This window comes from Equus caballus, chromosome 9 (assembly GCF_041296265.1).
Source record: "Equus caballus isolate H_3958 breed thoroughbred chromosome 9, TB-T2T, whole genome shotgun sequence".
NCBI classification, from domain to species: domain Eukaryota; kingdom Metazoa; phylum Chordata; class Mammalia; order Perissodactyla; family Equidae; genus Equus; species Equus caballus.
In genome coordinates, this window is record NC_091692.1 from 97,125,818 (window position 1) to 97,147,358 (window position 21,541).

Genomic DNA, 21,541 nt, shown 5'->3' on the forward strand with positions numbered 1-21,541 from the left:
CAGATGGACTAAGGTGAGGTTACTTGTTCAGATGACCAGAGTCTTTTACTAAAGATTTTTGTTTGCACGCTGTAAGTATCCTTTTAGAGCTGTTTTTGGAGTCATTTTGTTTATTATCAAAAGTCTAGGGTAATTGCTGTTTAAATTTATCCTTCTAGTTGTTTATTTGCTCCAGTTAACTTAGAAATAGTAATCAGGGGTTAGCATTTGACTTCTCAGAGGGTCTGATTTTAAAGGGGCAGGTTTTCAGAGGGGAAGACAGGAAGATGGCGTTGGGGGTGAGCCTGGGCACACGGTGGCTGCTGGGCTAGAGTCTGAGACGGGAGTCTGGGAAGATAAGCCAGCACCTGAGACAGAGAAGAGGGAGGGGAACGTGAAGCTTCAGAAGCCTTTTGTTCTCCGCAGCTTTTCAGTTATTTCAGCTAATCCAGACAAGGTGTCATGTAGTGAGGTGATTTTAGAGCTCTGTGCATATCCGGAAGCCCCCAAATGCCAATGAAAATAGACACACCATTTGTTTTTGCTTAATTTTAGAGCCACGGTCTTTCAATTTGGTTTTAAGAAAAGCTGGTTTGGGGAGACTGACAGTTCCCCTTAATGGCCATGGCAATTCTGGCACCCACTTAGTAAAAAAAGCACATGCAGGGTGCCCACAGTTCTTAAACATAAACCAGTCAGGACTCCTGAAGGAGGGCTGCCCTCAGAACATTCAGATAACTGGGATCCCAGTTCTCAAATTTCTTCTGAAAACCCAAGAAAGCTGCTAGAGTCCTAGCCCTGATCCCTGGAGGAATCTAAAAACAAAAGGAAGTTGCTGGGTTCCCATCCTGATTCCAAAAGGAATCTGAAAACCAAAAAACTGGACCATCATCAAGGCCGAGCCCCAAAAGGAACTGAGTACTCCCCAAGGATGATGCCTGGAACCTGAGGTCAGAGTCTTGAACCTGGAGGACAAAGTCCCTCCCCGAGAGGACAAACCTCTCCACATCCTGAACAAAGCCTGAGAGCTCAGAAGCAAAGGGAGCAGAGCTCAAAATCCAAGATGAGACTCACCAAGCTGAAAGCAGGTGGCCACTCACGGAAGTGAGAGCACAAGGGGCTGTGTGCGGTACCTCGCTCGATTCTGGGGGTTGCCGTCTCTCAGGGGGGCCGCCTCCTTTGGATCCCACTCTCCTGACATCACATATGTCAACTTAAAAAGAAAATTTGCCTGTTATTTTATCTCAAAATGAGTTTATTCGGGAATAGTCAAAAGAATTGCAATCCAGGATGCGCATGCTATGGCGAACCAGAGACAAACCTATGGGGAGCTGCTTTTATAGACAAAAAGGGGGAGAGAGAGGGGCTGTTCTAAATGAAAGTGCATTGGGGGAGAGTAACAGTTCAGGGGGGCAATGGCATCTTGTCAGCTGAGCTACAGTCTTTCCCATTGGCTCACCTGTGGCATTTCTCATTGGCTGAGCTGCAGTGTTTCTCATTGGCTGAGCTGTGGTGTTTCTCATTGGCTGAGCTGTGGCATTTCTCATTGGCTGAGCTGTGACATTTCTCATTGGCTGAGCTGTGGTGTTTCTCATTGGCTGAGCTGTGGCATTTCTCATTGGCTGAGCTGTGGCATTTCTCATTGGCTGAGCTGTGGTGTTTCTCATTGGCTGAGCTGTGGCATTTCTCATTGGCTGAGCTGTGGCGTTTCTCATTGGCTGAGCTGTGGTGTTTCTCATTGGCTGAGCTGTGGTATATCTCATTGGCTGGGCTGTTGCTGGGTTGGGAGAGAAATCTTCCTTTAATAGTAGAGTGGTTGTATTTCCTGTCCCAGATGCAAGCGTCCATCTCTTCCTGTTTGGTGTAATTGACGTGAGTGATGGAGTAAGAGCTCCCCCTAAGGCCTTGAGACTCCAGTTTAGCTCTTTCTTTTGTCAACTTCTACAGGCTCTCGTGACCCCACTCAGACATGACTTTGGAAGTGTCTGCCACCTGTACTCACGCAGACTGGAGCTTATGGCAGAAGCCCTTGAGTACCTCCCAGGAGCAACTGTTGGGATTTTAGACAAGAAAATTCCCAAATGCTGCTGCTCGTACATGCCATTTGAGAGACAATTATTAGCCCACTATTGAGCATTAATTGAGACCGCTTCAATGACGGGAGGACCTAAAATAATTGTGAAACCTGAGGTGCCCATTGTGTCTTAGGTGATGTCAGAGAAACCCTCTAACAAGGAAGGCAGTGCCAGAAGAGTTCCATAATAACATGGAAATGGTTTATGCAGGAGCGTGCTGCCAGGGGAATGTAAGGAGGCACGCACCACGCTCACGAGCAGGCACCTCTTCTCCTCTAGGACTGACTTTGGAGCCAGCTGAGGAGCTGCCAGAACCAACCGCCACATAGACCGTGTCCTACGAATATCTCTCAACTGAACCACAAAGAGCTGTTTGCTTATGGATGGCAGTCCCAAGACGGATGAACAAAATCTGTTTGGAAATCTGTCACATTAAGACCAGGAGATGGCAAGACTCTGATTGAAGAAGGCAAGAATAAATCGGCTCAATGGGCTGAATTGCATGCTGTTTTCCTAACAGCGATGGAAGAATTGAGCAATGACAAAATCCTCTATATTTGCATTTTTATCAACACGTGGGCCGTAGCCAAAGTCCTGGCCGTCTAGTCAGGTATATGGTCAGTGGAAAATTGGACCATTAAAGTGATGCCCGTACAGGGCATGGCCCTGTTGGAAGAAATTGCTCTAGGAATTTAAGGAGTGCGTTAAAGCAGGACATATCAATGCCCATCAGAAGAACCCCTTCCAGGTTCAGAAGGTGATTGAAACCATCAAGTGGACCTTTTGGTGTCCTCCCTTGAGGGCCTGGGTCCATGAAATGAGGCGACTTGGGCTTGGGGGCATGCAGCAATGCAGAGATGGGCTGAATCTAGACATACTCCTCCCTTGGTCTCAGGGGCACAAAATGCCAGCAACAGCTGCTCTGACCTGTCAACAAGAGAGACAGAGACTGCGGATGACAATGGGAAAAATTTCCTGTCGAGAGGGCCCCACACACAGGTGGCAAGTGGATTACATTGGAATGATGCCAGTAGCCCTGGGGGCTTATAAATGGTCCTAACAGGAATGGACACTTACTCTGGACTGGGCTTTGCAGGCCTAGTGGTAGATGCAAACACTCAAAATACCATTAAAGGATTGGAACAGAAAATATTGTACCGATTCTGACCACTGAGCTACATTTCTTCAGACTGAGAACACACTTTACAGCTCATACTGTCCAACAGTGGGCCAAGAGCTGTCACATCACACGGACATATCATGTTGCAGAATAATGGTTTAATAGAAACTTGGAATGGGCAGTTGAAACAATTGCTGTCTAAAATGGGGGCAGATAAGGCATGAGGGGCTGGCTTACATGCCTTCAAGAGTGTGTGCTCACACTCAACAGGAGGGGGAATAAGGGGAGATCCCCCTGGACAGATCCCTCTGCTTTTCTGGTGATCTGGGGCAGAGGGGTTGGGGGCGATGCTGGAGCAACTATAAAGTTCTTCCCACATCACCCCAACTTCCTTTTCTCCTGCCTGATGCAACTGCAGGTGCCAGAAGCAGGGATGCATCCTAAGCGAGAAACTGTAACTACACCTTTAAATCTTTATGTCAGAATTCCTGAGGACCCGGTGGGCTGCGCTGTGATCTGTCTGAGCCTCCAGCAGTGGACCATTTCATGAGGGAAAGTGGAACTGAGGAAAGTCAGTACTTTCTTTCGTTTTGGATCTTGTTGATTAAAGACCTTATCGCTACTTTCGTTTTTGGCTTGTTGCTTAAATTGACTACTCCCCAAAGCTGACATCTCAGCTCTCTCTCCAGCGGAGCTGGGCACCTGACAAGTTTAAACAAGTTGATGTCAGAATTTCAACAACTTAGATAGAATGGACAATTTCCTTGAAACACAACTTACAAAAATTGACACAAGGAAAAAGAAAATCTGCATAGCTCTCTATCTGAAAAAGAAAATTAAAAAGGCTGTTGAAGAAAACTCCAGGCTTAGATGGCTTCTTTGATGGGTTCTATCAAACATTTCATGATGAAACAACACCAATTCTAAGCAAATTCTTTTAGGAAGTGAAAGAAGAGAGCCTCACCTGCTGCAAAGCCCTAAAAACACATTATGAATACAAGATTTGAACAAGCCTAGAGGTCAATTGGACCTAACAGATGTACACGGAACACTCCACCCAACAGTAGCAAAATATACATTGTTCTCCAGTGCACATGGAATGTTCTCCAGGATACACCGTATGTTAGGCTACAAAACAAGTCTTAATGAATTTTAAAAGATTGAAATCATACAAAATATCTTTTTTATCACAATGGAATGGAAGTAGAAATCACAAACAGAAGGAAAACTAGAAAATCCACAAATACATGAAAATTAAACAACAAACTCTTCAATAACCAATGGGTCAAAGCAGAACTCACAAGGGAAATTAGAAAAGATCTTGAGACAAATGACAATGAAAACTCAACACACCACAATGTATGGGATGCAGCAAAAGCAGTGCTCAGAGGGAAATTCATAGTTATAAATGCTTACATTAAAAAAGAAGAAAGGTCTCGACAATGATCTAACTTTACACCTTACGGAACTAGAAAAAGCAGAACAAACTAAGCTCAAAAGCAGCAGAAGAAGGGGCCAGCCCCATGGCCAGGTGATTGGGTTCACATGCTCTGCTTTGGCAGCCCAGGGTTTCGCCAGTTCGGGTCCTGGGCACGGACATGGCACTGCTCGTCGGGCCATACTGGGGCAGCATCCTGCATGCCACAGCTGGGGGGACCCAGCTAAGGATGCACAGCTATGTCCCAGGGGGCTTTGGGAAGAGAAGGAAAAATAAAATCATTAAAATGATAATAATAATAATTTTTTAAAAATAGCAGAAGGAAAGAAATAATAAAGATTAGAGCAGAGATAAACAAAATGGAGATAAAAACAATAGAGAAAATTAACAAAAGTAATCATTGGTTTTTTGAAAAGATCAACAAAATTGACAAGACTTTAGTCAGATAGACTAAGAAAAAAGAGAGAAAGAAACCTCAAATAACCTGATGGTGTTCAGGGCAGGCCACCCCAAGATATGACCCTTTGACCTGTGGAATAGTTTGAGTGAAAGGCTATTGAGACCCCGCAGGCTGAAGAGAAACTTGTAACTCTCCCTTAAAGGAAGTAGATTGGAGGCCTTGCCCGTAATAAGTGTTATTACTAGAAATAAGTTTTTGTGACTACCTGTATAGTAGGTCAAACCTCTAATTACCGCACATTTGCTCTACTCGTTGTTCCTTGAATTACTCTCCTCCCCATTGAAGCCCCAGGCCCCTATCCCATTTCTTGGCTCAAGATGACATAAATACCTCATTTTACCTTTCTGTCTCTGACTCTCTCGTGTATGTGGGGTTCCTGTGCATACGTAATAAGTTGGTTTTTCTCCTATTAACCTGTCTTATGTCATTTTAATGATTCAACCAGCCCTAAGAACCAAGAGGGGAAGGGAAGGAATTTTCCCCTCCCCCACAAGCCAAAATCAGAAATAAAAGCGAGGACATTACTACTGATTTTACAGAAATAAAAAGCATTATAAGAGAGTACTATGAACAGCTGTACACCAACAAATTTGATAATCCAGATGAAGTGGAAAAATTCTTAGAAACACAAGACCTATCAAGACTAAATCATGAAGCAACAGAAAATCTGATAGACACGTACAGTGGGCCCTCCGTATCTCGGGCCCCACAGCCAAGGATCGAAAGGCCTACCATGGCTGCATCTGTAGTGAACGTGTATAGGCTTTTTGCTTGTCACCATCCCCCACACAATACAGTATAACAACTATTTCCACAGCAGTTACGTTATATCAGCTCTTATAAGTACTCTGGAGATGATGTCAGGGACACGGGAGGATATGCGTAGGTCGTGTGCAAACACTACGCCCTTCTATATAAGGGGCTTGAGCATCGCAGAGTTTGGTACCAGGAGGGGCCCTGGAACTGATCCCCCTGCATACCAGGGATGACCGGAACTAGTAAGGAGAAGGATCGGTGATCAAACACCTCCCAAGAAAGCAAGCCCAGGACTGGGTGCCTTCACTGGTGATTCTGATGAGGATCAAGGCTGCCCCAGGGAGAGAAGCCCAAGGCATCCTGGCCTACATATGGATCCGTACCACCCTCCGGGAGGCATAGGACCTCCTGACCTGATTCGTATCCAAAGTTATACGACCACCCGCTAACCAGACCCCACCTGCACTGGCACTATTTTAATGACTTTTTTTTTTAGAATGATTAAATTTTTTTTTATTAAGATTATGATAGTTTACAACCTTGTGAAATTTCAGTTGTACCTCATTGTTAGTCATGTTGTGGGTACACCACTTCATCCTTTGTGCCCTCCCCCCACCCCCCCTTTCCCCTGGTAACCACCAATCAGTTCTCCTTGTCTATATGTTAACTTCCACCTATGAGTGGAGTCATATAGAGTTCGTCTTTCTCTGTCTGGCTTATTTCGCTTAACATAATACCCTCAAGGTCCATCCATGTTGTTGCAAATGGGATGATTTTGTCCTTTTTTATGGCTGAGTAGTATTCCATTGTGTATATATACCATATCTTCTTTATCCAATCATCAGTTGCTGGGCACTTAGGTTGGTTCCACATCTTGGCTATTGTAAATAATGCTGCAATGAACATAGGGGTGCATGGGACTCTTGGAATTGCTGATTTCAGGTTCTTAGGATAGATACCCAGTAGTGGGATGGCTGGGTCATAAGGTATTTCTATTTTTAACTTTTTGAGAAATCTCCATACTGTTTTCCATAGTGGCTGCACCAGATTGCATTCCCACCAACAATGTATGAGGGTTCCTTTTTCTCCACAACCTCTCCAACATTTGTCACTCTTGATTTTGGATATTTTTGCCAATCTAACTGGTGTAAGGTGATATCTTAGTGTAGTTTTGATTTGCATTTCCCTGATGATTAGTGATGATGAGCGTCTTTTCATGTGTCTATTGGCCATTCTTATATCTTCTTTGGAGAAATGTCTGTTCATGTCCCCTGCCCATTTTTTGATCAGGTTGTTTGATTTTTTGTTGTTGAACTGTGTGAGTTCTTTATATATTATGGAGATTAACCCTTTGTCAGATAAGTAGCTTGTAAATATTTTTTCCCAATTAGTGGGCTGTTTTTTTGTTTCAATCCTGTTTTCCCTTGCCTTGAAGAAGCTCTTTAGTCTGATGAAGTCCCATTTGTTTATTCTTTCTATTGTTTCCCTCATCTGAGGAGTTATGGTGTCCGAAAAGATTCTTTTGAAACTGATGTCAAAGAGTGTACTGCCTAGCATTCTCTTCTAGAAGACTTATTGTTTCAGACCTAATCTTTAGGTCTTTGATTCATTTTGAGTTTATTTTGGTGAATGGTGAAAAAGAATGGTCAATTTTCATTCTTTTACATGTGGCTGTCCAGTTTTCCCAGCACCATTTGTTGAAGAGACTTTCTTTCCTCCATTGTAGGCCCTCAGCTCCTTTGTCGAAGATTAGCTGTCCATAGATGTGTGGTTTTATTTCCGGGCTTTCAATTCTGTTCCATTGATCTGTGCACCTGTTTTTGTACTAGTACCATGCTGTTTTGATTACTGTAGCTTTGTAGTATGTTTTGAAATCAGGGATTGTGATGCCTCCAGCTTTGTTCTTCTTACTCAGGATTGCTTTAGCAATTCGGGGTCTTTTGTTTCCCCATATGAATTTTAGGATTCTTTGGTCTATTTCTGTAAAGAATGTCATTGGGATTCTGATTGGGATAGCGTTGAACCTGTAGATTGCTTTAGGTAGTATGGACATTTTAACTATGTTTATTCTTCCAATCCACGTGCATGGAATGTCTTTCCATCTCTTTATGTCGTCGTCAGTTTCTTTCAAGAAAGTCTTGCAGTTCTCGTTGTATAGATCTTTCACTTCCTTGGTTAAATTTATCCCAAGGTATTTTATTCTTTTTGTTGCGATCGTGAATGGGATTGAGTTCTTGAGTTCTTTTTCTGTTAGTTCATTGTTAGCATATAGGAATGCTACTGATTTATGTATGTTGATTTTACACCCTGCAACTTTGCTGTAGTTGTTGATTGTTTCTAATAGTTTTTCTATGGATTCTTTGGGGTTTTCTATATATAAGATCATGTCGTCTGCAAACAGTGAGAGTTTTACTTCTTCATTGCCTATTTGGATTCCTTTTATTTCTTTTTCCTGCTGAATTGCTCTGGCCAACACCTCTGGTACTATGTTAAATAGGAGTGGTGAAAGTGGGCACCCTTGTCTTGTTCCTGTTCTCAGAGGGATGGCTTTCAGTTTTTGTCCGTTGAGTATGATGTTGGCTGTGGGTTTGTCATATATGGCCTTTATTATGTTGAGGTACTTTCCTTCCATACCCATTTTATTGAGGGTTTTTATCATAAATGGATGTTGGATCTTGTCGAATGCTTTCTCTGCATCTATTGAGATGATCATGTGGTTTTTGTTTCTCATTTTGTTAATGTAGTGTATCATGTTGATTGACTTGCGGATGTTGAACCATCCCTGTGTCCCTGGTATAAATCCCACTTGATCATGGTGTATAATCTTTTTGATGTATTGCTGTATTTGGTTTGCCAGAATTTTGTTGAGGATTTTTGCATCTATGTTCATCAGTGATATCGGCCTGTAGTTCTCCTTCTTTGTGTTGTCCTTGTCAGGTTTGGGGATCAGAGTGATGTTGGCTTCATAGAATGTGTTAGGGAGTACTCCATCTTTCTCAATTTTCTGGAATAGTTTGAGAAGGATAGGTATTAAACCTTCTTTGAATGTTTGGTAGAATTCTCCAGAGAAGCCGTCTGGTCCTGGACTCTTATTTTGGGGGAGGTTTTTGACTACTGTTTCTATTTCTTTACTTGTGATTGGTCTATTCAGATTCTCTATTTATTCCTGATTCAGTTTGGGGAGGTTGTAAGAGTCTAGGAATTTGTCCATTTCTTCTAGGTTGTTCAATTTGTTGGCATATAGTTTTTCATAGTATTCTCTTATGATCCCTTGTATTTCTTTGGTATCCATTGTGATTTCTCCTCTCTTATGCCTAATTTTATTTATTTGAGACTTCTCTCTTTTTTTCTTAGTGAGTCTTGCTAAGGGTTTGTCGATTTTGTTAATTTTTTCGAAGAACCAACTCTTTGTTTCATTGATCCTTTCTACTGTCTTTTTTGTTTCAATATCATTTATTTCTGCTCTAATTTTTAATGATTTTTAACATGATCCTTCCTTTGTCCTGTAAAGAAATAACTCACATATCTATGCCTTATAAATTTAGCGCTACCCTCAACCCATTGCAGTTCTCACTGTCCCTGGGTCCTGTCCCCCTGTTATTCTGGGAGTAAAGAAGCACTACCACGAGACCTTGAGTCTGAGAAATCTCTCTTTCGACTCCTCGGCTCACTGAGCCCGCATCAGTTCTATCAAACTTTTAAAAAGGAATAAACATTCATGCTCCTCAAACTCTTCCGAACACTGAAGAGGAGGGGACACTTCTGAATTCACTCTGTGAGGCCAGCGTTACCCTGACACCAAGGGCAGACAAAGGACACACAGAGGGGTGGGGGTGCATGGAGGACACCAGGAGAGGACTGGGACTGGGAGCCAGAGAAGGGAAAGGGGACAGACAGGACCAACATTGACAGGTCTCAGTTTTACAGCTCTGAGGAGGGGGCCGGCGGCCTCAGAGAGGCCTCTGAAGGGCGATTGGAAACTGGAGACCGCCGAGCTTCCTCCTGGGATCTCCCCAAAGCAACCTCCTGGGATCTCCCCAAGGCAACCGCTCCTCAGTGAGAAGGAAGCAGGATTTCTGCCAATCAGCCCCTCCCAGCAGGCCCGGAGTTCACGCCCGCCCTCCTGGCCAGTGACTAACGACTAATGGTCCCGGGTAGAGTCTGACCACTAGAATCCTTGCAAACGGCAGAGACACACAGCCCAGCACCCGCCCTCCCCCAGTTCTCACGGGTGGGGCACAAGGGTGCAAGGGGATATATTCTGAGCCACTGAGGAAGTGGCTCCAGATGCTGGTTTCCAGAGTGTAGGCTGAAGATAGCAGGTGACTCAAGGTGCGAGAGCCATCTGGCTGGCACAGGGGGCTGGGGGAGGCCTGCAGAGGGGTCAGCTATGAAGGAACAGGGTGTGGGGAGGAGGGTAGGAGCCTGAACCTGGAGCACCCTAAAGGGGCCCACTGGAATTGTGCCATCTCCAGGAGCCATGAAAGGCATCCATCTGGTCCTGCTGGCCGTGCTGCTGTGCTCCCAGCAAGGTGAGTCCCAGGGAACCCGGCAGGGACCTGTCCTGGGGGCATGGGGCGGCATCCCCTGTGAGAGGCTGTGTGTGAGCATGTGGGGAGCTGTCTTCCAGAACCCCAGAAGGCGGGAAAGGGCCACAGTTCCTATGCAGGGGCCTGGAGGCCACGCTCCAATGTGGGCTGTGGCTGTGGTCCGTGGGGGTCTAAACCCAGCTTCCTGCTGTTGGAGCTTGGTTGTGTCCCTGCCAAACCCCAGCCCTGAGCCTGCAGTGCTACAACTGCACTGAAGAAGAGGACGTCAGCAAGTGCCAGACCACCATCTCATGTGACTCCACACCGAGCATCTGCTATAAGGGCGGCAGGACCTTGACCAAGACCAGTGGTGAGTTCCCAGCATCCAGAATGTGGGGGTGGGTTCAGGGAGCTCTGCTCTGAGGCTCACCCTGGCCTCGTGGAAGGAGTATGAGTGTGGCAGGGGCCAGTGTCCGTGTCACCTGGGCCCTCACTGGCCTGCCTCAGTGTCCCCATGTGTTCACAGAGGGGCTAGCCTCCAGAGGCTGTGGGGGCTTGGTGGGGCGGGACGGGCCTCCCAGCAGAGGAATGGGGCGCCCAGCAGCCCTGGGAAGAGGGCGATGAGGGACAACCCCAGAGGTCAGAGGGAACTGGGGGGCCTCCAAGCCAGCCATCTCCTTTCTTGCCCACAGGGCAGGTAGTCAAGTTACATTCTAAGGGTTGTGGCTCTTCCTGCGATGACGTTTATGACATGATGGAGCAGCTGGTGGAGAAGATGGTTTCAGAGGACAGGTCTAAGTTAGAACTGTGGGCTCCGGACTGCTGTGGAAAGGACCTCTGCAACAGGGTGGCCCAGGTGGGGCGCAGCCTCTGGATCCTGGCCGGGGGGCTCCTGCTCAGCCTGCGGCCTGCCCTCCTCTGGGCCCTGCTGTGAGGACCCTTGGAACCCAGACACCAAGGAGGATCGCAGTTCCTGGTGGCCTGCACAACAGCTCCCACCTCAAGCTCGCTCACATGCACACATATGTGTACACTCACACACCTCACACACGTGCACATGCACACGTGTACACACATGCACATGCGGGCACACGTGTGCACATACTTTCACGCACATGCGCTCACACACATGCACACATTGCTCAGACCCGTGAGTTCTCACAAACAGGCTATGCTTGGACTCCACCTCCTGCTACACCTGGGACCCAGAGGCCCAGGGAAGGAGGTGGGCAGCATCCACCCTCGGGTGACCCACGGCCACTCCTGCCCTCCCACCTGGCCAGCCCCAGCCTCAGGTGCCCAGTGCCCTGCTATGCCAACAGGTGTGTCACACTTTGCAAACACCATCAATCAACCACAGACTCAAGATGCAGAGACTGCCGAGCCCCGGCTGGACAGGGGCTGCTAGGACAGCGGAGCCCACAGCCCCTCCAGCGGGTCCTCTGCAGAGCGCCCACGGCAGTCAGTAGACAATAAATGCTCTTCAGCCCCTCCTGTTCTTCACATGCCATTCGGCCCCACGGTGGGGAGGTCGGGGGGAGTTCTGTGGGGGTCTCTGCCACCTGCCTCCGAGGAAGCCTCTCCTGCAGCCCGGTGCTCCCTCGGCCACGAGCTCTGATGGCCAGGGGGCTAGGGGCAGGGGCAGATCCTGGAGGGGCCAGCTTCGCACACCAGGGGGTGGCCCCCACTGCCCCCCATGAAGCATTTGCTCTGACGCACACTCCCTACTCTCTGAGCCCCTGCTGGGAGCCACACCAGGACCCTCCATGGGGGGCATCTGTCCAGGGCCCATGTGGGGGCTGCACTGCCAGGACACCCTCAGCAGAGGTGGTGGTGGTGGCAGGGGAGGGGGCCTGGCTGCTTCCTTCCCTCCATCATCTCCAGCATCTTTCACACTTTCTTCCCCTCTGAGCACCCGTCCCCTAGGGTGACCCTGAAGCTCAGGGGCTCCCTGACCCCACAGGACCCTGCTCCTCCCAGTGGGACTGTGGTGACCAGAGCTTTGTCTCCTCCCTAGGTCCCCCAGGCACATCTTCCAGAGAGAAGCCCCTCCCTCCCTCATTACAGCCGCCCTTGCCCGGGAACTCTGAGTGTGGCTCTGGGAATCCCATAGGGATCGCTATGGTGGGGTCGGCGGGGCCTCGGAGACCAGGGCTGGCCCTTCCCTTCACAGGTGGGGAAACTAAGGCACGGGGAGGAGTCAAGTGCCTGAGTCTCATGCCCATCTGGGGCAGAGACAAAGAGCCTGTGGTGCTGCCCCCGTAGGTCTGTCCAGCGGCTTGGGTGTGACTCCCGCACATCCACCTCATTTTCCCTCGTAGAGGCCACGTGAGCAGAGGGACCAAAGTCCCCTCCCGCCGGTCCCTTCACCACCTGAGCTGGAGAGAAGGGGCAACTCAGCCTCAACCCCCGAACAAGGGTGCTGGCTCCTTTCCAGGCTTTGGGACAGTCTGGGAGGGAGTGCAGGCCCTGGGCGGGGGACACATCCGCCCCACAGGATTGGGTCCTCCCGCCAGGCAGGGGCTGGGAGGCCTGGAAATCTGGAAGCCTTTCCTCCAGCACCCCTCCTTCCTCCATCTCCCTTGCCCCAACTCAGCCCCCGGCTGCCAGTGGGCCATGACATCTCCCACCCCACCCAGTGCAACGGGGGAAGGTCCGGGGGCGGCTGTGTATCGGGGGTAGGTGGAGTTTCATGGGCAGAGGGGTTTGAAGACTCCACGGATACTGGGCCAGCCTTACAGGAGCCTGCACGGGCTCCCCCAGCCTGGTGGGCCAGTCCCCTGCCTCCTGACTTCACCATCCTGTCCCCTGGGTGACCTCAGGTCACAGCCCACGCCCTCTGGCCTGCCCCTGTGGCTTCAGCTCAGGTCACAGAGTCCTCCAATGTAAGGGTGCCAGAGGAAGGTTCTTGAGGCTGGGATGTGGTGTGTGCGACAAAGTGAGCAAACCTACCTGTGGGTGAGGAGCTCTCGCGAGAGCCCCTGGTGGTCCCTGAGGAGGGGCAGCCAAGTCTGAGGGGCCTCCCATGCCGGCAGACTCCTCGACCAGGAGGCTCCACGTCATCCCTTGAGACTTTTACGAAAGGTGTTTCCAAAAGCCCTTCCCACAGGCCAAGCAGTGGATTCCCCAAACCCCAATTGTGGCCAGTGTCTGAAGTCTCCTGTGAGGAAGCCAGTCCAGGGAGGGTCTGTGCCTGGCCGAGGCCCTCCCCACATGGACCCAGGGCCAGGTGACATCCCAGAGCAGCCATGGCCGTCTGCAGACCCGCGGTTTAGACCAGTGTTTTCATCCAAGCTCAGGGCTCCTTCTGGCCCCGCACATCCTATTAACAGGGCACTTTGGTTTGTGGAAATAAAATAGCGTACTCCAAGTTTGTGATTCTTCAATCATGAATGCCGTAAAAGAATCTTGGTCAACACCTTGGCCGCACTGGGGCAGGGGAGGCAGAGGGAGGAGGGGTGCTGGAAAGTGTCAGGTGAACAGCTTGGACAGGATGCGTGGGAATCTAAACCTTGAGTTCCCCGTTTGCCCAAGGGCTGGGCTGGAAACGGGCTGCCTGTGTACACACAGTCCTGGCTGGAAAGATGAATTTTCAGAAGGGGCAAATAGTTTTTCTGAAATATCAAGAGTTTGTTTCAGTGACTGGAAGCATTGCGGGTCTGTAAATTCAAGACTATGAACATCGGGCAGACACTGGACTGTGGAGAGGGGCTCCGGGCTGTGAGGGGTATTTCTCAGAGGAGCTGGTTCTCATCAACCTCGTGTCTAATCAACCACTGATTACAAAATTGCTCATCTGCATATAAGTAAATAAACCAGTATAAAAACTATGCATTTGCTCCCAGGTCAGAAATGCCATCCCTCCATCCACGAAGTCTGTGCAAGCAAAAGCCACACGGGCGTCCTTGGTAGATGAACATGACAACGGAACGTGCCAGAGCAGCCTCTTTGCTGTGTGTTTCTATAACCACCGTTTCGGGGGGTGACTGGGCTGGGAGAGGTCTCCGTTCACACCTGGGGCAGGCAGAGCTGGCTGCACACCCAGAGCGCATCTTGCTGTTTTGCAGGGTTACAGCAAGTTCAGGCAAACCTGCTTCCTGTGGAGACAGGGCAGGTTGGGTGGGGCAGGGCTGGCACAATCGAGTGAAGGGTAAACAGAGGGACGTCGTAAGACCTCCCTGCCCCCCGGAAGCCTGTGGAGGCCACCCTCTCCCCGGACAATGGGCACCTAGCAGGGGGGTGGGGAGCGGCGAGGCACCTGCTGTGGGCCACAGTATGGGGGGTAGAGGCACAGCCAGCTGAGGCCTCAGGTCCCCAGCGCCAAGCTCTGCTCATCAGAGCAGAAGGGGCCCTGGGGCGGGACCTTCCTCTGAGCTCTCCCTGCGAGGGCCCTTAAAGCACTTCTTCCCCTACACAGACACACACACAGCACACACACACACACACCCACACACACCACACATACACATATACCCAGACACACATACACCCACACAGACACACACCCTCTAAACATGTGCATGCACACCACACATGTACCCATATACAGACACACAGATACACACAGAGACACTCAGACATCCACACATGGGAACACTGTGCCCTGTTTGGAACTCACTGCTGACACTGGTCTCCTAGAGATATTCTGGAACATTCAGCTTTCCTCAGCAGGAACCACCCTCCTCCTGGAGCCTTCTTGCCACCACGCTGCCTGGAGTGCAGACAGCACCCGAGGCTGGCGAGCCCTCCTGTGACCAGGCGGCAGCCTCAAGAGTGGAAAGCGCCCCTGATGGTGGTGTCCCTCAGTCTTATTACACTAGGAGAGGACAGTGCACCCAGAGCAAGAGGATCGGGGCAGAAGCCCCCACCTGCCTAGCCTGTCCTGCAGGGGGAAAGGCAGAGGCTGGGAAGGGAGAGCCAGCCCCTGGGAAGCGATGTGCAACTCAGCACTCCAGGCCGTGGGGGCCTGGCCTCTGCCAGCCCCTCCACAGCCTCCCCTTCCTGAGTGAGCTGGGCAGTTCCAGGGGTGGCGGTGGGGGCCAGGAGTGGGTGAAGACACTGTGGTCCCCCCACTGTGAGCCAGACAGAGCTCACCCAGGACACTCAATCTACTGGGGAAGGGAGAGGGACCAGGGACTCCACTTGACAGTGCGGTGGGGCCGAAGGGACCCATGTCCTCCAGAAAGGGGCCCCCAAGCTCAGCCAAGGACAGGGGTGCTGGGAGGGAATGGGGCATGCAGAGGTCGGGGCAAGTCTGGAGGAGCAGGACCCCAGGAATTGGAGGTAGTGCATTAACCAGGCCGGCGACTGCAGCATTTGCGAGCACTTCACCGGACAGCAAACAGCCGTGTTAGAAATAGAATTAAAAAGAAATCTCCTGCCAACCAAGGAAACCTCGCCACGCAGACTGTGTTGAATCAGCATTAAACCTGGGCGTGGAGTGCCTCACAGGCAGCCCGCTAACCGCCTGCAGAGATGGGCACGACCTCAGCCTAGCATGCAGCTGGCATGGCCCCGTCCCTGTCCCCACTCACTCTGCAGGTCCAGGGAGGGGTCTGCAGGGCATGTCACACTCACAGTTCCTCCTGAATTCATCTTTTTTTTTTTTCTTTTTCCTGAGGAAGATTAGCCCTGAGCTAACATCCGTGCCCATCTTCCTCCACTTTACATGTGGGACGCCTGCCCACGCATGGCTTGATGAGTGGTGCATAGGTCCCAGCCCAGGATCCAAACCAGTGAACCCCAGGCCACCAAAACAGAACATGTGCACTTAATTGCTGTGCCACCCCACCGGGCTGGCTGCAACCCCTCCCCACTCCACCAATTCTAAAGAGATTTAAAGACATCCCAAAGGGGCAAAGAAGGAATTCACAATGACAAGCTTCCTACAGGAAGTGCTCTAAGAAAAGGAAGGCAGGACAGGCTCTTCCCTTTCTAGCCCCGGGGAAAATGACATTTTCCCCTAATTTTAATTTGTTTCCTTACACTAGGATGAACAATGAGTCACTACAGACTCTTAACTCTCTCCTCTGGTTTGTCTCACTCTGCAAGCATCTGTACTTGATTGCTGTTTATTGCCTGCCTGGTGACTCACTCATTCACTCACTCACTCACTCATTCATTCACTCACTCACTCACTCACTCTTCCATTCACTTACGCACTCACTCACTCAGCAGAGGGCTGCTGCTGCCCATGTGGTCCCAGGCCAGACCCAAAGCACAGGCACAGACTCGGTCCTCTTCTGTCACTCCGGCCTGTCTCAGCCCCTCTCTGCCTTGCTCCCTCCTGAGCGCCTCTCCCTCTCCCCATCTCCGCAAGGCCTCTCAACCTCCTGATCCAGACAGTTCCTCTCCCTGAGCCACCCTCAGAGGCACAGGGAGGCTGGCATTGACCCCCTCTGTCCACGTCTGGGTGGACACTGGTCCCTGCTCCACTGGTCCCAGGGCTCTGAGCTCTTCAAAATGGGAGGCGGTTTCTCTGGGTACGGGAGCTTCTCCAGGGAGGGTGAGGGATGGAGGAGGACACCCAGAGGCTGCCCGGCTCCTTGTTGCACCCCTCATCACACACGTGTGCACACATGCCCACACGTGCACGGCCTTCCCCTCTCAGCCCACTGGAGCAGTGGAGAACACCGAGGGTCCCCGGTGTGGGCATCTGTGGGGGGCTCCCGCGTCAGGCTACGGGGATCAACGAGGGCACCTTCACTTCACAAACTGAGATGGGCCCAGATGGTGGGGGGGGGGGGGGGATCAGAGTCCATCTTCTGCTCTTCTATGGCTCAAATCAAGTTCATTTCCATTTAACATTCAATTTCTTTCTCAACTTAATGCTTTTGTTACATAAGTAACTCTGTCACTTAACATAAGCAACTCTCTTAACTAATTTAACTGTTACTTAACTCTGTTACATAAGTTTCCCTGAAGAAAGTCCTAATAAGCCATCTGAAAAATGTCATGAACTAGAGGCTTGGGCAGTGCTTTCCAAACTGTGGGTGGTGAAATCAGTACAATGACTTAAAAAAATTTTTTTTATTGAGGTAACATTGGTTTACAACACTATATAAATTTCAGGCGTTTCGATACCTGCGCAGACTACATCTTGTTCACCACCCAAAGACAAATGACCATCCATCACCACACACCTTTCACCCTCCCCTCTCCCCTCTGGTAACCACCAAACTAATCCCGTTCTCTCTGTTTGTTCACCGCTGCTGGTTTTTATCTTCCATGTATGAATGAAATCACGCAGTATTTGGCTTTCTTTGTCTGACTTATTTCATTCAATACAATACCCTCAAAGTTCATCCATGTTGTCACAAGTGGCAAGATTTCATCTTTTTTATAGCTGAATAGTATTCCATTGTGTGTTTATATATATACACACCTCATCTCCCTTATCCATTCATCCATTGACGAGCACTTAGGTTGCTTCCAAGTCTTGGCTATTGTGAACGATGCTGCAGTGAACATAGAGGTACATATATCCTTTGGAATTAGTGTTTTTGTGTTCTTTGGATAAGTACCCGGTGATGGGATAGCTGGGTCATATGGTATTTCTATTCTTAATTTTCTGAGGAAGCTCCATACTGTTTTCCATAGCGGCCGCACCAGTTTGCACTCCCACCAGCAGTGTGAGGGCTCCCTCTCTCCACATCCTCTCCAACGCTTGTTATTTCCTGTCTTGTTAATAACAGCCATTCTGATGAGTAATGACTTTTGATTAAATTTTTAATGAAAATAAAGTAGAATGAGGTAGAACTGGATAGAATAGAAGATAGTGAGTGCCCCCCACACAGTAAGGATTTATATATATTGGTCATAACGTAAAATACATTTCTTATAGTGTATTTTGGTCAAAAACATATAAAACTGTACTCATAAGGTGTGAGCCTCCTGGAGGGAAGGGAGGGGCTCACGACCTCCCCGAGAAGTGGGAAGATTGTGGCTGGGCCAGGGTTCCAAGGTGGTAGCCTCTCCTTGACCACCATCAGCAACCAAGGCTTGGCCTCACCTAAGCATGAGTCCCACCCACGGCCCAGAGAGAAAGGTCCCCGGGATGCAGCTAGGCCTGGCTCTGGGGGTGTCAGGAACTCCAGGAAACTCCCTCCTCTTGCCAGACTCGAAGGTCACAAGATGAGTAGAAGACACACGGGGGATTGAATGTTGTTACGACAAAGACAATTTGTAAGCCATTTCCAACTTCCTTCCGTCTGTGGCATCCGGGGAGGGCCCTTCCAGAAAGAGCCTGTGTGAGGAGGGTTACAGCAGCCCGGCCCTCCTGTCGCCCCCCTGCTGCTCCCAGCCCAGCCTAGCGTGACCGCTCCAAGCCCAGGCCCGGGCCCACGCTGCCCTGCACCTTCTCGCTCTTGCAGTGGCCCCCATCTCCTGGCCAGACTCTCCAGCCCTGTTCCTCCCCCCAGCTCCCCCTCCCTCCCTCCGTCCTGGGGCAGCCCTGCCTGGTGGCCGGAAGCCTCTCCCATCTCCCCCCGCTCCCCCCACCCCGCTCCTTCACAGGCTTCCAGCCAAGACCTCTCCTGCCCTCCTCACTCTCCCTTGGGGGCCGGTTCCCAGGCCGCTCAAACTGGCACCCGTCCCTCTGCCCTCCCCTTCGCTTCTCTTCCTGGCCCGAAGGAGTCAGTCGGGGGCTGAGGACATGGGCTGGTGGCAGGGACGTAGGGAGCCACCCAGCGGCCGTGACAGGGTGTGGGGAGGAGCATGGTGGGGATCGGTGCTTGGGGAAGCCCGCGGGCCCTCTCCGGAGGGGCACGCTCTACTCCATCCTGGTTGCCAAGGGGCGGGGGTGTGAGGACCGCCTAGCTGACCTTCTCCTTTCCCACTGGGGATGCTGAGGGGAGACTCTTCTGCCTTTCCTGGTAGAAATTTTACAAATAAGCTGGTCTGCAGAGGCCTCAGAACAGTAGCAAGAGACGAAGACCACAGAGAATGTCTCCCGCATGGACCCCGCCCCTCCCCTCTTCTTGGTGCTCGCAGCTGCCGCCCCCTGCTGGCTGGACGTGGCAGCCACAGAGGCGCGCCATTCGGGTCTCCCCGCAAGAGAGCCAGCTCAGACGACCACAGGGGATGGAGGGGACTGGAGCTGAGCCATCTCTGCCCAAAGGGAGCCTCCTCCCATGGCCACCCACTGGCCAGGCTGAGGCTTTTCAGACCTGCTCTGAAGTAAGAGTCTGGAGGGAAGCTGGTGAAGCACTTGTCTGTGAAAGAGGCACGTCCAGTCTCCGGGCCATTTGGGCTCCCAGGGGCCATAGATGGCTGATTTCTGCCCTTCAGGCGGCACAGGGCCGGCCCCCGCCCTCGCCAGCTGCTCTGCTGGAGGGGCTCAGAGCAGACTTGGCTCTCCGGCCCAGGTGGGCCCCCAGGCAGAGCCACTGGGAGGGATTGCAGGGTCCTGGCGTCAGGGCCCCACTGGAGGTCCAAGGCCCACTCCCCAGCCGGACAGCAGGGTGTCCCCACGGAGCGGCTCTTCCCCACCCAGGACACCTTGCAGAGTTTGAAGCATATTTGCTTGTGAGAGGGGAAGAATCCCAAGATTCAAGCTGGGGAGACCTGCTGGGCAGGCCTGGGGGAGTCTGACCAGCGCCCAGGGCAGGGACGGCCTAGAGGTCTCTGAGATGAAAGAAGAGGCAGGAAAGGCAGCCGGCTGGCGCCCGGGGCCGTGTGAATGAATTCACCGAGCATCCAGGAGAAAGGAGACTGACCGCAGCCTCGGGGGTGGGCTGGCCCCGGCCTGGAAGCCTGCAGTCGGGTGCACTGCGCGCTCCGGCCACCAGGGGGCGGACGAAGGCCGCGGGAAAGGGGGCCGGGGGGGGGGGAGGAGTAGGGGGAGCGGCGGGGGAAGACATGGGGGGCGGGGGAGAAGAGCAAGGAAGGGGGAGGACAAGGGGGCGGGGAGGGGGCCAGAGGAAGGGAGAGGGGAGAGAGGAGGGAGGCGGCCAGAGGAAGAGGACTGGGTTGAGCGGGGATGGGGATGAAGAAGACTGGGGGGGGGGGGGGCGGGGAGGCCTGGGGTGGCGGGGGGAGCGGGGGAGGGCAGTGCTGGAGGCAGCCCTTTCCGGCAGCAGAGCCCAGGCTGGCTGGTTGCGGGCCAGAGGCAAGGAGGGAAGGCTGAGGACGTGCTTCCTGAGTCCTGCCTGGCTCTGCTTGGCCAGCTGGGGTGGCCCCTGTCCTCGGAGGTGCGGAGCAAGGGCCAAGGGTGGAGGTGGCTAGAAAGGAGGCAGTCGGGGCGGCGGGCAGTCCCCCGGGCCCGTGTCCTGACCCATGCTTATGGCCGCCTGTGAGCCCTGCTCCCGGCTAGCACCAGGGACAGGGACACGGCCGGCCCTCAGGCTCGGGGTGGTGGGGGGGAGGGCGCTCACGGAGGCACTCCCAAGGCCACCACTGGTGTGGGAAGCCTGAGTGCTGCGGAACCAAAGGAGGGCTGAGAACTGGGAGGTGGGGTCTGACCCGCCAGTGCCTAGCTGAGAGGCGCTGGGAATGCAGGCCCCTCTGTGAAACAGGAGGTGGTGTCTTTTTCAGAAGCTCTGGGTGGGTGGTTGGATGGACATTGCTGTAAGGGCAGCCCCACCCCTCTGTGTCTCCATCAGCCATCAATCAATGTCAGCCTCTGGGTTGCCAGCCCCAGGGGCCTCTCTGGGCCGCTGTCTCCCTACAGTTGAACCAGCTCGTCTCCACTTCCCCAGCTCCTTAACCCAGAGAAACTTCAATTTCTGCCCTCAAGATCCTTCACTTTCTGCTGGAACAATCCATCATCTAGGCGAAGGGTCTTCCTTGTCTTCTGGAATGAACACCCGGTGGATTGGATCATGTCATCGGTTCCTGGTTCAGAGAGCCTTTCAGAGCTTGCTAACAACCCAAGTCCTGCTCTCCCCTTGCTGGTCGTCACACGAGCTCCACCCCGCTGGTCACCAGGCACTTCACGGAGGAGCTTAGGCTGTGCAGACAGAAAGCCTTGGTCTGTGAAGGAACTGGGGGATGGTGGTCCCCAGCCCTCCTTCCTGCAATGCCATCCTTGCAAACATCGTGCTTCTCAATTCTAGTTTTGTGGCTTTTTGTCCCCACAACACTGTCTCTCAAGCTGTATTTCCACTCCAGTGTACTCATCCAGTTATTCACTGAGCACCTAGTCAATGCCAGGCCGTGCACTGTGTGCGGGCAGAAGTACCAGGT

General features: G+C 51.5%; 1 protein-coding gene and 1 long non-coding RNA gene across 2 annotated transcripts; both read left to right on the plus strand.

Moving 5' to 3' along the window:
- Positions 1 to 9,645: 9,645 nt before the first annotated feature.
- Positions 9,646 to 13,727, plus strand: LOC102148827 (lymphocyte antigen 6H). Its single transcript, XM_005613332.4, has 4 exons — positions 9,646 to 10,160; positions 10,304 to 10,360; positions 10,602 to 10,727; positions 11,050 to 13,727. Exons 2-4 carry the CDS (start codon positions 10,309 to 10,311, stop codon positions 11,289 to 11,291), a joined length of 420 nt encoding a protein of 139 aa, XP_005613389.1. The 5' UTR covers positions 9,646 to 10,160; positions 10,304 to 10,308; the 3' UTR covers positions 11,292 to 13,727.
- Positions 13,728 to 20,417: 6,690 nt separating this feature from the next.
- On the plus strand, positions 20,418 to 21,408 carry LOC138915495 (uncharacterized). The gene is made up of 2 exons (XR_011421504.1): positions 20,418 to 20,547; positions 21,027 to 21,408. It is a non-coding gene; the product is annotated as an uncharacterized lncRNA (long non-coding RNA).
- The last annotated feature ends 133 nt before the right edge of the window (positions 21,409 to 21,541 follow it).

Excerpts from the sequence above, each read along its gene's own strand:
- LOC102148827 (XM_005613332.4), top strand. The coding sequence starts at position 10,309 with ATGAAAGGCATCCATCTGGTCCTGCTGGCCGTGCTGCTGTGCTCCCAG. Across the intron at positions 10,361-10,601 it reads GCTGCTGTGCTCCCAGCAAG|CCCTGAGCCTGCAGTGCTAC; the intron begins GTGAGTCCCAGG and ends GCCAAACCCCAG. Across the intron at positions 10,728-11,049 it reads GACCTTGACCAAGACCAGTG|GGCAGGTAGTCAAGTTACAT; the intron begins GTGAGTTCCCAG and ends TCTTGCCCACAG.